The sequence below is a fragment of the Miniopterus natalensis genome, chromosome 16, assembly GCF_054644295.1.
Source record: "Miniopterus natalensis isolate mMinNat1 chromosome 16, mMinNat1.hap1, whole genome shotgun sequence".
Lineage (NCBI taxonomy): Eukaryota > Metazoa > Chordata > Mammalia > Chiroptera > Miniopteridae > Miniopterus > Miniopterus natalensis.
The window spans coordinates 2,964,668-2,981,396 of record NC_142096.1 but is presented as its reverse complement, the minus strand read 5'-3'; the positions used below and the strand labels follow the sequence as shown (position 1 = coordinate 2,981,396).

The window sequence follows — 16,729 nt, the reverse complement described above, 5'->3', positions numbered from 1 at the left end:
AAGTAGATTTCAGAGAAGTGAGGTGAAGGAGTCATTTACAGATACAGCATCAAAAGAAGAGGGACAGCTTCCTCCTTGGGTTTAGAGAGCGAAGGCGTCTTCCCTGGGACCTCTTCCATAGAGCACAGTGCCCTACTCTGAATCCTGTTGCTGACAAGGGAAATGTGCTAACGTTAATGACGTAAAACAAGGATCTGCCTCCAAGAATTGTGCATCTGAACAAAATCAGGGCTGTCCAGCAAGGAAGAGGAGAGCAGGGCTGTTGAGCAGGAACTCAACAGTGTCCGTACGTAGCTGAACCAAAGAGCTTATAGTTTTCTCTGTGGACAGTGGGGTGGATACTCCACAAAGTTTTAAATCAGGGAGTAGGTAAAATCAGATTTGTGTTTCTGAAATAACAATCTTCATAAAACACCTATGATGAGACATGATGTAGCAACAGGTCATTCCTACACTCCCCTAAAACAGCGTAACAAGTTAGGGAGTTGAAATGAATTTCCGGTCCCAGTATTTTCCCTCATTACCTCCATTTCATTCTCTCATTATATCTTTATATGCTGCTGATAGTTGTGTATTTGTCTTTGGCCATGAAATTAGGGCTGATATCTTTGAACGGGCTATGACACAGGGAATGGATTTATAAAAGTTAGGAACGGAACCAACCTTCTTAAGATTCCATTTACTTCTTCTGGTTCCGTTCAAGTTGCCTGCTGTCTTTACTGATCGGGGTATTGGGTGTGTAATACACACACATGACTGTTGTTCATATGGGCTGTGGGAAATTATAAAACAGTGTCAGGAAAGGCGGGGTGGCTGGTGCTGGGGAAACGGGGGAGCTCCAGGGTGATGTGGCAGCGAGGAACGTGTGAGATGGGACAGGTCCTTCTAGGTGAAGGAGACAACAGCATCAAAGGGAGAGGCAGGAAGAACAGGGGATGCCAAGGTGCCCTTATAAATAGAGCGTAGCCTCAGGGGAGGGGCACGGAAATAAGGCCGTGAGTGGATCATGGAGCGGAAGGCACGAGAGAACGGAGCTCACACGTGCCGGCGCGTCATGTGCATTAGGCATTGCGCTCCCTCTTGGTGAGGCAGGGAGGATGCATCCCCATTCTGTTTTTCGTTTTGTTTTGTTTTGTTTGTGGCTTTTTTTAATTCTCACCTGAGAACAGGCTTAGAGGAAGGGAAAGAGAGGGACAGACAGACAGACATTGATCGGCTGCCTTCCGTACGTGCCCTGACTGGGGATTAAGCCTGTAGCCTGGGTATGTGCCCTGACAGGGAATCGAACCTGCAGCCTTTGGGTGCACAGGATGCTGCTCAACCAGCTGGGCCACTCCGGCCAGGCGGGGCGCCTCCTCTTCTGAGGGACCGAGGTTCAGGATAATTTCCTTGCCTGAGGACTTACTGGTAATTGCCAAGTCTACATTTGAAACCTAGAAATTCTCCTATTATGCCAAATATTCTTCCACCATGTAACTGTGTCAGGTTTAAAATGTTAGCATTTCACGTTGATTCTCAGGCATTGTGGGAATGAACATGACCGGATGTCCTCATCGGGGAAATAAGATGGTACCGTTGCGGAGGCTGGTGGCCACCACTCCAGTCTCCATTAGTCTCTTGTCACATCTCACACCCAGACCCTGGAGTCGCTAAACCACTGTATTGTCAGAACTGTGACTGCCCTATTTTCCAGAAAAATAAAAATAAAATTCTGTACCCAGTGTTTTTCCTCCCTAATAGTCTTCTCTTTTTCATCAGCAGTCCTCGGCTCCACTTGGGATTAACCCTCTGTAGTGCGGACCTCCTACTGCCCTAACTAACACGTGTTCAGATAAGACTAACTCTGGACTAGCTACTAACTGACCAAGAAGTTCTCGATCCATTACACCTCTGGGGCATGGATAGTCTATGCTGACTGACGTGATAAGTAAACTCTGATGGAAAAAGATGGTCAGCCTACCAGAGCTGAACTTTCTGTCTTTTTACGCTAATCATCTCTAGCGTGGTATGTAAACAAGGAACATGGAGCATGGCTATTCTTTATACTTTAAAAGCACATCTGGAACTGTTTGAACTAACGAAAAGTAAAATAAGTGCCACGGCAGATTATGGCATACCTTTTCCTTTTACTAAAAAACAAAAAAGGAAATGGAAAACACACCGCTTCTAGGAGACCCTGACACTGAAATGGTATCCGTAATGTATTTATATATGCCACACTTTCTTCCATGCTCCAGCCATCTTTCGTGCATGTGCGTTGGATGCGTGCCATGTGAGTTTAAATATTACCACATACAGAAAACCTTGTTTAGAAGTGGTGTGAACCATTAAGGCAAAGGCAAGGGCAGTTCTTTTGATTATACGGACCTCGCTGATCTGATAGAAATTGTTTCTTTTTTCCCCCCTTTTATCATTTTGTGTCCATCTGTCAATAAATATCAGCGTTTTCCCACGGCAACTAAAAATAGAAATTATGTGCAAGAACAATATAATTTTCATGAACTTAAAAATTACATAAGAACTATTACAACAATATTGGTTTTAGTACATCTTCTAATTTGAAATGGAGTGAAATGCTTCTGTGGTTAAATCAGCTTTTTTTACTGTTTACTATAAAAATTTCAAGAATATATATTTCAAAATGTTTTTTTAATTCAAAACAAATGCAGCAGAACTCAGCATACTTGAAACACATTTTCTGAATTTATTTTAAATCTTTTTACTCCAGAGAGTTTTGTGTGTGTGCGAGGGTTAGGCCTGACTGGTCATTTCACCATCTATCTCCATCCTGGATTGATTGCACTGAACAGCCTGGAATGAGTTACATATGGTCCCACTTTGTCGAAGTTTGTAGGGCCCCTGGGTTGGAACTCCATTTGATCAGAGAAAAGCTAACCATCTCAGAAGTTTGGCTAATGTCGAAACCTTGGAGATCTGCGTATATTCCAGTTAGAATGTATACGTTCCTGTTAGAAGTTGTGGTGGTTTGCTGTGCATCGGCTTAGCTGTTACTGCTCCTAAAATAATGGATGAGCATTTCAAGAATTTAAAATCATCTGCCACCCGGCCAGCGTGGCTCAGCGGTGGAGCATCGACCTGTGATCCAGGAGATCGCGGTTCGATTCCAGGTCAGGGCACATGCCCAGGTTGCAGGCTTGACTCTCTCATCGCCGATGTTTCTGTCTCTCTCTCTCTGTCTCTCTCTTCCTCTCTCTGAAATCAATAAAGGCATATAAAAAAAAATCATTTCCCTACCTATTATGATGCTGCTACTGCTGATTTTCTGGATAGAATCGCGTCACAAATATGGACCAAGACACGTAATCAAAACGTCTTCAAATCAAAATCACGATATATGAAAATTTTTTAACACTGGACAGATGAAGACAGACCTACAAAGGTTATCTGAAGTCCGTAAAGCAACCCATTGTCATCTCTGTAGTATATTTTATGTCTTTTTTCTATTAAAAAAATAAAGCATGTGGGTTTAAGGTACGTTTTCAAGCTTAGGTTCTGGTCAAGAGCTAGGCCAAGCGAAGGAAGGAGGGGCCCGGGTCCCCTAAGGCTCGGCGTCTAGCTGCCGAGGTTAACAGAGCTGCCCAGGGCCAGTTTCCCCTCCTTAGGCCCTGCTCCCCGTTTGGGTCCCTCTTCCTTCTCTGTCCCTTTACTCCTTTGCTTTTATTTTTCCGCGCCCGCCCCGCCCCGCCCCGGCCCGCTGCCCCCCGTCTGCGCTGCGTGGCCTGTGTATCTGGCCTGGCTTCCCTCACAGTTCAGCCTGAGTGTGAGCCGAATGGAAACCAGATGGGCCAGCAGTTCCCACTGTTATCTCCCAGCTGACTCTGGCAGGCCTCCCCCAGCCCTCCTTCCTCCGCAGGACAGAAATATTTGCCTTTATTTAGGGTGACTGGGATCGGCCGCCGCACCTTTCCCGGGCTGCAGCGCCGCAGAGCCGGGGGGCCCGTTGCCGAGGGTGGTGGAGGTGAGTGGGCTGTGTAAGGCGTTTCACCGTCGGAGGAGGGGTTTGAAACCTGCCTAACTTGTGTGTTTTTCTAGAATACTTGATTTACTGATACCGGGTTTCTGGTTTGTTTTTGTTAATCCTACCCCAGGATATTTTTCCACTGATTTTCAGAAAGAGAGGGAGGGAAGAAGGGAGGGAGAGAGACATCGATTGGCTGCCTCCCTCATGTGCCCCAACCAGGGCCGGGGATCGAACCTGCAACCCAGGTACATGCCCTTGACCAGAATCAAACCTGCAACCCTCGGGTGCGTGGGCAGAGGCTCTAACCACTGAGCCACACCGGCCAGGGCTACCGATCCTGCTTCTTCAACGATGGGGAATAGCAATAGGAGGACAGTTTTTAACAGGGAGATAAAGGTGGAGACGCCCTCCCTCGGTGCTTTTACCGTCACCCCCCGCAGAGCACACTCACTCGGGGGGACACTCGCTGCGATTCAGACGGCAGCTAGAGAAGAGCAAATAGGACCCCATCCTGGTAACGGATCACCCTCAGGACGCGCTGTGAGAATGGCGATGGCCCCTCCGGTGGCTGCCTCTTCCCCAGGATGGTGTCCGCACAGTGCCAGCTCTGTCGTATCGTGTTCTGGCGCGGCCCACGCCGTGTGAAACTGCTTTGGATAAAGTGAGGTCGTTCTGGAGTTGTCACAGTGGTAATTTGGCCTTTCCATTTCCTCTTCATCGCTGACTTTTAAGTTATTTTGAGTAATTAACTCTGTCCCCATGTGGTTATATTTTAAAAGACCCATTCTTTGTCAACTGTCTACGTTACTTTTCAGAAAGTCAAAGTGGGACATATCTGTGTCTAAGGCTGCAGAAGGTGCCTTGAACATGTTTGGTGTATGTATGACATATGTGTGTGTGGGGGGGCATCTCTGCACATGTTTGTGGAAAACTGGATCTAAAGAAACAAACAGAAACTTCTATTTTTTACTGGAGATTTGACAAATAGATTAGATCAAGGGAAAAAGTTTAGAATTCCAAGGGAGGAGTACACTGAGTAGAAATCAGCCCTGAAGTGCCAATGCTCATGACTGGCTCATCAGAAAATCTCTCCATAGCCGTCACCTACTCATGAAAAACATAAATGGGGGGGGTCTCTGGTTCTTTTTAGTTTTCAGTTTGGAACTTTGCTTCTGCCTGAGATTATTAATTGAAATATCGGCCTCATGTTTTTGAAGTGCTGGGTCATAAACTCACAAATTCTAAGTAAATAATAGCTTGACTTTGTTGTGTGACATATGACATTTGTGTAGTGGGGATTTTTCAAATAGGGCAGAAAAAACTGAAGGAAGGTGTGTGTCCTGGAGACATAATCGGCTTCATCTCACAGGCCAGAGAACTAAGTATGGAAAGGGGACTATAAGAGTTATAAAAATCACCAAATGGCCTGGCTGGTGCGGCTCAGTGGTTGAGCGTCGACCTATGAACCAGGAGGTCACAGCTGGATTCCCGGTCAGGGTACAGGCCAAGGTTTCAGCAGAATCCCCAGTGGGGGGCATGCAGGAGGCAGCCAGTCAGTGACTCTCTTTCATCATTGATGTTTCTATCTTTCCCTCTCTTTTCCTCTCCCTGAAATCAATAAAGATATATATTTTTAAAAAATCACCAAACGCTGACTCCTGCCGGTATTTCACCTGCATAGCGGAACTTGAGATCCGCGTCATTTCCAAGCTGCACGAGGGGCTCATGACCGTCCCACCTCGTCAGTTCTTTACCTCCTGCTGACGTCGGCTTCTGCTTTGAGCAGCATCTGCCCCACCCAGAAACAGCAGTAGGATGTAAGATAACCGGTTACACATGAGATCCTGCCATCTGGGCCACCCCTGCTTAGGTGGGGTCTGGATGATCAGGTCCTGACTTAAACTCCAGTAGAGGAGCCTGTTCTAGTGACAGAAGATGTTGGATTTCTTCTGTTTGCTTGTAAGAAAGGTGAACCCCACTTTAAAAACCGAGGTGCTTAACATGTTCGTGGTGGCATCCCCCAGATCGGACTGAGAAGCACTCCACGATGCCAGACTCACCTGTGGATGTGAAGACTCCATCCAGGCTGACTCCTCCCACGATGCCACCGCCCCCCACAACTCAAGGAGCCCCAAGAACCAGTTCATTTACGCCGACAACACGTGAGTAGACGCTTTCATTTGGAAGTTTAAAAGGTTTTGTGCAGATAACAATGAAGAGAAAAGGTCCAGCATCAATGAATTATGCAGAAATGAAGGAAAAAAGCATTTGTTTTCCAGTGAGTAGGTACTGGGTACAGATGTGTCGTGTCTTAGGTGTAATTTGTATGGCTGCCGATATTTGCCTGCCTTTCACGATTGCTTCAAAAACGTATTTTACTGTGATTTCAGTGAGTGAAGAACATGACATTTGGTCTGTAACTTGAGATGTTACCATTATAACTTTTTTAAAAAAATGTATGTTTTTGTTGATTTTAGAGAGAGGAAGGGAGAGGGAGAGAGAGAGAGAGAGAAATATCAATGAGTCGTTGATCGACTGCCTCCTGCATGCTCCCTACTGGGGATCGAGCCCACCACCCGGGCATGTGCCCCGACTGGGGATTGAGCCATGATCTCCTTGGTCATAGATTGATGTTCAACCGCTGAGCCACACCGGCCGGACACCACTATAACTTTTAATTCGACTTCATGTGGAGCTTCTTGTCTTAGTTTGTTCATTTTGACTGGAACAGGTCAATAATTATTTCCAGGTTACATCTGATCTTCTAATACTGTTTTCTTCTGTTATTCACAAGTCATTTTAAAATCTAACAGTTTTAGGTTACAGTGTTAAAAATCTAACATTTACACGCACAAAGACTTGACGCAGCTGTTGCACATGGAAAGCTTTTGAAATAAGGAGCATCCTTCTTGTCTGGAAACTGTCAGACTCCAGGAGACCTTCACTCCAGCCCATCCTGGCTCAGGTCTCGTGTCCCGAGTCAGTGCAGTGTGTTGCTTTCTGTGTCACACACGGAGAGGACAGAGTCTCAGCTTCCCTTCCTTTCCTGTATATTCTCGTAGGGACAGCGGACAGCTTTGCTTCCATCGCTCCCAACGTCTTGGTTACAATTGTCATCAGGAGTTTGTGAAACGAATGCATGCTCTCTGGTGCAGATAGTAGTATTTATGGACCATGTGCCATCAAATCCATATGAATGAAAAAAAAAAACAGGCAGAAATAGGTTCCTGGGATTACGAAGGGTCTACAAAATGCACATCCCAGACTGTGCAGTGTCGCATCGCCATTCAGAAGACCTTTTCCACTGCGGGAGGAGCAGGAGGCTGCCCAGCGCCAAGTCGAAACCCTGTCTGTCATCTCGTATTTGTTGTTATCCAAAACCATAGCGACAGGCATGTGGCCCTGGTGAGAAGTCCTAGGAGCTATCATTTCTTGACAGGCTGCTTTGGTGCTCATTTAGGACAAGAGGCCTTTTTTTTTTTTTTTTTTTTTTTAACTATCCTGAAACTTTAAGAATAATAGAATACTTAGAACATCATCAAACTGTTGTTGGAGATAGTTTGTCAAAATTATATCTAAAAATGTGTTTGGATAAGATCAGTTTGTCAAATCCATTGATCCAACATTATAAAAACCAGCATTTTCTTCAGTGAGAAATGTGCCGATCTTTCTAGCCTTCTAGTTACGGATTCTCATCTTGATGTCCAAATAAATATTATCAGAAATGAATTTACCGAATTTCCACCAACTGTTATGAATGGGATAGCGATGTGCCCTGTGAGTTTCTTGACGTCACATCCTTGGTGATTACCGTATCCATATTGGCTTCTTACATAAAATGTGTATTTTTCCCTAAAGAAGTGGTTAAGAAACGTGAGGGGGAGAAAATAGCCTTCTAATTGGGTGGTATGAGGTTGAAGCTTGAAAGTCCGATCTTTATAAACATAGCTGTCAGTTGTGTGTATAAAACATGATTAAAAATGTTCAGCGATAAATTTAGTCTCCACCAAATGTACACTTTCTCGAGGGGAGCGGCTCGGAGAGGAATAGCCCTGCCGCACTGATGGAAGCTGGTGACAAAAGGCTGACATCCGAGCGTTGTGTGCTCTGTTTGAAGTGTTTCAGGTGGTGGGCAGATGTGCGCAGGGGAGGCAGGGCTGCTGTGTCGCCGCCCGGGCCGTTGGTAACCGGCTTCTGTGCGGGACACCCCAGGCAGCGGGAGGCGTGGGCCCATCTAGTGAGACCGTGCCCCAGCCTGTGACGTCAAAGCATTTTACCAGAAAGCTCCAGCAGCACTGTTGCTTTTCTAACTTTAAATAATTCCTTTATGCTTCAGTTATAACATAGGGAATATAGTCAGTGATACCATCATGACCCCGAGTGGCGTCGGGCGGGCACTGGATTTTCGGGGCGATCGCTTTGTAAGGCGCCTGACTGTCCAGTCGCCGGGTTGTGCGCCCGCGACGAATACAACATTGTACGCAACGGTTTTTAAACGGCCAGATTCGCCCGGCTTGCAGGGAAGGGAAGGCGGCTGCGGCTGTCCCGGGCCCTTCCCGTGGGTTGATTTTCCTCTGTCTGATTTTGTGCCCCCGGCAGTGACGAACGGCACGAGCCACTCGCCCACGGCCTTGAACGGCGCGCCCTCGCCGCCCAGCGGCTTCAGCAACGGGCCCTCGTCGTCCAGCTCCTCGTCGCTGGCCAACCAGCAGCTGCCCCCGGCCTGCGGCGCCCGGCAGCTCAGCAAGCTCAAGCGCTTCCTCACCACGCTGCAGCAGTTCGGCAACGACATCTCGCCCGAGATCGGCGAGCGGGTGCGCACCCTCGTCCTGGGCCTGGTGGTAAGCAGGGGCCCGCCGCCCCCTGGGGTCGGGGGGCGCGAGGGCGGAGCCCCGGGTGCACCCTCCTTCCCCCCAGGAGCTTCCTTCTCCTAGTTCTTACTGCTGGAGGTTGCACCCAAGCCTGTGGTTCCGTGACAGGCCTTAAACTCTGCGCCGTGGCCCAGGCAGGGCTCGGGTTGAGCGTCGACCTAGGATCCAGGAGGTCACAGTTCGATTCCCGGTCAGGGCCCAGGCCAGGGTTGCGGGCTCGATCCCCAGCAGGGGGCGTGCAGGAGGCGGCCGATAGATGACTCTCATCATTGATGTTTCGCTCTCTCCCCCTCTCCCTCCCTCTCTCTGAAATCAATAAAGACACATAAATTTTTTTTTTTTAAATCTGCATTGTGTGCTGACCCCCACCATGGTTGCTGTTGCTGTTGGACTAATAAAGACACGGCTATGTGAATGTATTGTTTAGTCAGCCACAAATGTGCACGTGTGTATAAAATTAAATGAGTATGTCCCCCTGGCCTCGCTAGTGCTTTCAGCAATGACAGAATGTTTCTGGGACGTTAATGAGTCAATCTAAGTGGGTGCTCTTTTAACTTAGTTGCTTTGGGGGACTTTTATTGGCCTAGATGAATTAGAATTTTTTTATTATTATTATTTTAAAATATGTCTTTATTGATTTCAGAGAGAGGAAGGGAGAGAGGATATAGAAACATCAATGATGAGAGAGTCATTGATCGGCTGCCTCCTGCACGCCCCCTACCATGGGTCGAGCCTGAAACCTGAGCATGTGCCCTGCCCAGGAATCAAACTGCGATCTCCTGGTTCTACAGGTTAACGCTCAACCACTAAGTCACACCAACCAGGCTGAATTAGAATTTATAACAGATACATTCTTCTTTTATGTGTTCTCATTTTTAGGGCTAATAACATTAAAAATTGTTTATTGTGGTGAGATCTATGTAACATAGAACTTACCATTTTAACTATTTCTGAGTGAACATTCAGTTCAGTGGCATCAAGTACATTCACTGTTGTGTACCCATCACCACCATCCATCTCCAGAACTTTTTCATCACCCTAAACTGAACCTCTGTACCCATAAAACAGTAACACCCCAACTTGATCTCCCTCAACCCCTGCAACCACTGGTTGGTCTTTGGATAGAAGCACTTCTTTGTTGTAGGCAGAGTTACTTAAGTGATTAGTTTGAGGACAGAAGTGTTGATTTGGGAACATTACAGTATATTCTATACACTGTCACACTAGGAATGAGAACATATATCAGTTTTTAGGGCCCCGAATCCCTTTTGCGTTTACATGATTCCATATATACAGGAAGGATTTTCATTGAGGAAGGTGGTTTTCGCATAGCGAACCGAGTCACGGAGAAGTTATGAGTCACATATTCTCTTCTTTTATTATCCGGGCTTATGGGGGGACTGAGATTCGGGTGATAGGCAGCAGTCTCCTGTTCCTTGAAATAGACCATTTATTTTTATTACTTGGATTTATCAAGGGCAGAGACATACCAGTTGTGTTCTGTCAAAGAAGTCCCAGAATGAGAAGTCTGGCTGGGAGTCTGGCGCAGGAGACGTGCTTCGAATCGCAGCATCTCACGTTGACAGAGATTCTGCAGTTCAGCTTTCAGTGTTGCCTCGCCTGCTCTGCGCTCTAAGAACAAAAGCCTCACGTTCGCCGCCATCCATCACCCTCACCTTGTACCCCTGCAGGACAGGGAGGTGACACTGACAGAAGGATTTCAGCAGCTGTAGTTACCTTTGTCAGTCCCTTATCTTTCCATTTTATTCATCCTTGGGTTTTGCATAACAGGCTTTTCAACACCTAAATAAATTAGACCGAAGGACCACAGAGTAAATTCAAAGCAGTAATTGTCTTAAGAAAATGGTGACTATGAGTAAAAACTTCGTTTGACAACTGCTTTATAAATTTGGTATGTCTTTAACAGTAGTTTCCATAACTTTAAATGTGGAAAAATTTGGTGGCATACTTTTGATGGCAATGCTTTTAAAATATATTTATGTATCTGAAAAGCCTACAGAGATAAGTTGGGGGAAACATTCATTAATAGTGCTCTGTACTTAATAGGCAGGCTGTGAGCATAGGTCAAGTGAGGGAATGAATAGATGATGGATTTTGTTTTGAGCATTGAATACATGCTGTTTTATTCAAGTCTTGGGGCCATCCTTTGAGATAGTGAGTTTTATACACATTTTATATGTAGGGAAACTGAGGTTTGCAGGAGTAAAATGCACAAGGCCACTCGAATGGTAGTGACAGGCCTGTGATTGGCACTCAGGTAGTAAATCATGATGAATCTCTTTATGCTGGCATTTAGACGGAGTTAAGAATATTAGTAACTGTTTTAATGTGCAAAACATGACCAGTGAGGCTTTTGAAAATGAGCCACAGAAACAAAATGGGGGAGCAGTGAAAAAGGTAAAGGTGGCCAAATATATGGTCATGGAAGATGACTTGGCTTTGGCTGTCAGGCACACAATGCAATGCACAGGTCATGTATCATGGAAATCTACACTTAAATCTATATATGTCATCCCAATAAATTTAATTAATTAAAAATGTAAAAGTATTTATTAACTGAAAAAAAAGAAATAAAAGATTTTTATAAAAGGACTCCCTGGCCTCTATTATCACAGGTAGGAACCTAGTGTTTATTCATAGATTCATGATAATATGTTTTTAATTTGGGCGTATAGAAAGCTTAGAACTTGGTACCCCATACTTTATCATAAAAGAAAAAGGAACTGCACAGAAAAGTGGGGAACAACATTCTAAATCTGTTAGGTCACAAAGCCCCCAATTTTGTCAGGCATGGGGATAACTGAAGGCTTGGAGCTCCGACTGTAGTTTACAGTTGCGATCCTGCCTGGAGACCAAGGCAAATGAACCAAACATAGTTAATTTACTCAGCACCTTTACAATAGGTTGACTGACTGTTGAGTAGATGCTTTTATCAGTACACATTACCCACTGCAGGATACAAACCCTGAGGCCCTTGGGCTTGTTTATATGGGGTAGGTTAGGAGTGAATTTGGGTCACTTTGTAGTCTCTTTCTGGTTGAGCGATGAGCGTTGCCCCTACGCTAAATGAAATATCTGTGATAACTGGGGGATTTCTTCACCCTCTATAAGACTCTGCAAACCCGAGGAGGCTCAAACTCCTCTGACTTCAATAGTGTAACACGCTACTGGTGCGTTCTGAGCAGAGATGCTTTGGCAGACAGGAAAGAATGTAAGACGGGCCCGGCCGGCGTGGCTCAGTGGTTGAGCATTGACCTAGGATCCAGGAGATCGAGGTTCAATTCCTGGTCAGGGCACATGCCCGGGTTGTGGGCTCCATCCCCAGTCGGGGGTGTGCAGGAGGCAGCCGATCAATGACTCTCTCATTATGGATGTTTCTCTCCCTCTCCCTCTCCCTTCCTCTCTCTGAAATCAATAGACATATTTAAAAAACAAAAACATGTAAGATGGAAGGACAGGAGAGTATTTCCACCATCAGCAATACAGACCTGACATGTGGGATGAATTGAGATTCTGACACTTGCCTTTTGCCCGCTGTGTGATCAGTGGTGATTTTAAATACACCCAGATGTGTTCGCTTTCCACAAAGGTAGCATTCAAAGGTCCTTCATAACTGCGGGGACCTCTCTAACTAAACTATGCCCATTATTCTCAGAGCACCATGTTTATTGTCTTTCATTCTCAGATGTTATTTGTAGAGGTGGGTGACACAATGAATTATGCGATATTTTTTACCAAGCCGAAGGGTATTATATTGAAAATACTGCTTTCGTTACGGGTGTCTGCTGGTCACCATGCTGTGTTTGAACAGTATTGGGAGCTCTTAGTCTCAGTGTTTGTCTATAACACATATTTTCTTCCCCAGAACTCTACTTTGACAATTGAAGAATTTCACTCCAAACTGCAAGAAGCTACTAACTTCCCTCTGCGACCATTTGTCATCCCGTTTCTGAAGGTACATGGCTCACTGGTCTGGAAAGTATCTCAGGCTGTATCGTGGCTGGGTCACAGCGGTGTTTCTTTTTAGGAGTGTGGGGGGGTCAGAAATGTAAGGGGGCTTTTACTTAGTTTACTGGGTGAAAACTATCTGAATATATGGTGTTACGATCACTTCCGAAGTAGTCTTGAAATTCTCCTACAGAATGTTTTGAATAGTTAAGTTGGGAGGAGAGTTGAGAAATACCTCTGAATAAAGGTTTTGTTTGTTTTTTGGTCCTTTGAGTTCTATTTTACATTTGCTTGTCTTTAGAATGAACAGAAGATTGGTTGTGCTTTTTAGTTTTTCAGAGTTTTTTTTGGTAATCCGTCTAATTTATTTTTGCGATGACCTAACGAAGGAGAAAGAGCAGACCCTCATCCCTTTGCCAGGGAAGAAACTGGGAGTCAGCGACCGCGCCAGGGTCTGTCCGTCCGAGTGTTGTTTGGGGTGTGGGGTTAGAAGCAGTTTTTCATTCTCAGTTTTGTGGTTCTCACTTCCTCCAGCTGCCGCCTCTTCCACTGAGCTACTGGAAAACATAAAAAGAGTTCACAAGAGAAAGAAGGGGCATTTTTTATTTGATACAGCAGGCGGTTGATTCACTGATGGATACGAAAAGGATTGATAGTTTTGATAGAAAAGCAAATCGTGTGTGCTGCTTGGGCACCGTGGCTTGTCAGGGAACAACGTGGAAGGGCAAACCCATTTTTATGCGAAGAGCGGGCCTTGCAGATTGATTAATGCGAAAGACGCATGGCCTTCACCTTTTTTGGTTGTTTTTTTTTTAAACAGTCTTTTTTTTTTTTTTTTTAATTGATGCCAGAGAGAGGAAGGGAGAGGGAGAGAGAGAGAGAAACATCAATGATGAGAGTCATTGATCGGCTGCCTCCTGCTGGGAACCGAGCCCACAGCCCGGGCATGTGCCCTGAAGGGGAATCGAACCTCAGTCTCCTGGTTCCTAGGTCGATGCTCAGCCGCTGAGCCACAGTGGCCTGGCTGCCCTCACCTTTAAAGGGCCCTTTCAAAACGAGCACTCCAGGGAGCCTGCTCTGCCAGGGGTACTTCCCTTCCTTTTGCTCTCTAGGACTCTGTATTTGGGAGACACCAGAAATAGAACAGGCCAGAGTCCGGTGTGAAATTCTATCTTTATGTTTTTATTTTTTTAAATCAGACACATACGGTTCAAGCCACTGTCCAAGCGCCTAGGAAGGCTTCTCTGAACCGAGCCCAGCTTCACAGCTTCATGGAGGGGGAGCCGTCCCCGCTGCTGTTCTCGCTGCAGTGAAATGAGATCTGTCCCGAGGATGTTTACAAACCGTTAAGTTAGATATTTTTATATGGAAACCCAGATTTTAGTTGCGGTCGTTTCAGTCTTTCCTATATTGTGCATTTAAGGGTACAGGTCTGAGGGATTAGCGTTTCCCTCCAAAACGGCTTCTACTACGACCGTATATTCTTAAAATTGTTTTTGAGCACGTCCGCTGAGTCTCGAGTCGTTGGTTTTCGGAGAGAGTTGTTTTCTGTAAAGATTCCATCATCTGAATGCCATTTCCTGTGCAAATACCACCAGTTTCTTTGCTTGCAAGAAAATAAGGAACGAAAAGGGGGGGAAGGGCTCCTTTTGGGGTCAAGTTGGCAGCCAAAAAATTTTTTAAAGCATACAAGGACACTCCCGTGTTCTCCTATCGCGGCTGCACGCCATATGGTTACCATATCATTTAGTTGGGATCATTGGAAACAAAGATAAAACTTTTTTTTTTTTTTTTTTCTAATTTTAGTGCTTTTTCTCAAAGGAGACATTAATGACAAAAACCATATGGTTGTGGGAACTCGGGCCTTAATAAGTGCATTCAAACATTGCTCTAACAATATGCATTAAAGTCTTGTTTTCATTAAGCTAATGTAACCCTCAGACCCTCGGTTCCATTTTGCATTTATGGAGAAACATTTACTGGAAGGATATTAGACACCATTCTAATTACCTAATCTGGCACCAGAATTAGAGCAAACAAAATGGCTTTGTATTACCATATTTTTTAAATTGAAAGAAGATGTTTATGGAATCACTAAATTAAACTGAGCGCTGCGGAAAAGCCTGTTGTCTTGTTCCATCCATACATTTAAATTTTAAACTGGAGGCACCCCTGTTTACTGTTAATCACTCAGCTGTGTGACAGAGACTGTATTAAACATGCAGTTAGGAATCCCACCAAAATGTAGATTAAAGAAAGCTTTTTAGTGAAAACAGCCATCGATGCAGCATCTTTTCTTAGAAGCATCTTGATTTTTAGGCACCAGTTAAAATAGTTTATTTATTCTGTAGCCACATCCATTATTTAACAGTCTCCTTTGCAAAAAACGTATTTGATCCTGAAACGAAGAACTTATTATCTATAACACATAGCCAAATAGATGTGTACTTTATAACTTGTCTTCGGGATTACTATTTTATGTATCTTTAAAATCAACTTTCGTACTGACTATGTTAAGGCTGTTTCTGGAGGGGAGCCAGGGAATGCTCTGCCAAAACACATCTGCACACAACATGTCCAGCCCGTGAGTCAGTTCTCCTGACGATCAGTCAGGAATGTGTCTCTCTGAGCTGGCAAAACCGTGCTCGCCTGCTTGGGCCCATTCTGCCAGCATTCCCCGCAGAAGGAATCTGCTCTCTGGAAAGGCCTCTGTCTGTTCAAACAGGGCCTGTCCCTGCGGTCCCAGCCGCATCTACAGTCCCGCTTGCAGTGTCCACGGGACGTGGGGTTCACGGTACCCCAGGCGCCCCTTCTTGATAAGGGTGCTGAAGGTGATGCGAAATAGATCCTGAAACAGGGTGGATTTCCCCCTTCTCATGATTCTGAATCTCATGCTTTGTTAATGGAGCTCTGAAGATACTGTGGGATTTTTTGGTGGGTTTTTTTGTCTCTTTATTAAACCATTTCTTGTCTACTATTTTTATTTATTTTTTAATCCTTGGAATCCTTTGCAAGAGCCCCGAGTAGAGAGGGTTGTGGCATATTGTTTTGGATGATTTAAGTCTTACTGATATACTTCAGAATGATTCCTAAAACTTTTTAAAAGTTCCCACGGAATTGCTATTTTATGACTTACGGATGGCATACAGTATCTGAGATCTGCCTTCACTACCGAGGACAAAGGAAAGTTTAAAAAACATTTGAAAATAGGTTTTTTACCCATGTGATCCTCTGGATGAACCGCAAGGGCTTATTTGTGGCCCGGTCCTTGTGCAGGAAGTGATTTTCCTGGCTACAGTCTGCGGGATGGTCTTATCTTTAGCACATACCCTAGTATTTTATACCTTGTGCAGAAATATGCTTTGAGTATATTTCTTGATTAATATCTCAGAAAATGGATTTGAGTTGCAAGTCCTGCCCCTGGGACCCTAGACGCCCCAAAGAGTAGGGCACCTGGCACCTCCTGTGTTCAGAAGTGCTTTTCAACCCGACGGGTTAATTCATGGACACGGTATCTTGTTCCTACAAATAAAATCCTTGGGTTGCAAGGTAGTTTATATTATTGATCTTCCCTTGAATTTGGAGAGTGCGGTGCTGTGGGGGACAAGCGCCTTCGCTCTGCTTCCCCCATTCCCCAAAAGAATACAAAAGAAAAGCGAGAAAAGGCAACAGCAGCCTGGGTTTGTCAGGTCAGAGTAAGTTACCTTTTTAGAGTAAAATCCCGTTTTCATTTTGACGCCCCACTAGGTGTGAAATTGCCTCCTCCCCTCCCATTGCGTTTGAGGTGCCAGCATTGTGCACCGACACGCACGCCCCGAGAGTCCTTTTCCAATGCTGGGCACACAGGACCCCTTCTGTTAAACTGTGTGTAATTTTTAGAATAGGGGTGAAAAAGAGGAAGGTTATT

At 45.2% G+C, this 16,729-nt stretch overlaps 1 protein-coding gene across 3 annotated transcripts in view; it reads left to right on the top strand.

Moving 5' to 3' along the window:
* RUNX1T1 (RUNX1 partner transcriptional co-repressor 1) overlaps positions 1 to 16,729 on the top strand; it is a 122,241-nt gene that overhangs the window by 66,553 nt on the left and 38,959 nt on the right. For 2 of the 3 annotated variants that reach the window (XM_087825266.1, XM_016209131.2), the window contains exons 2-4: positions 6,007 to 6,144; positions 8,582 to 8,823; positions 12,740 to 12,829. In XM_087825266.1, coding sequence (XP_087681392.1) covers positions 6,007 to 6,144; positions 8,582 to 8,823; positions 12,740 to 12,829 — 470 coding nt within the window. Of the gene's footprint in view, positions 1 to 4,567; positions 4,672 to 6,006; positions 6,145 to 8,581; positions 8,824 to 12,739; positions 12,830 to 16,729 lie in introns of those variants that run through there. The other variant, XM_016209130.2, reaches the window with a different exon arrangement.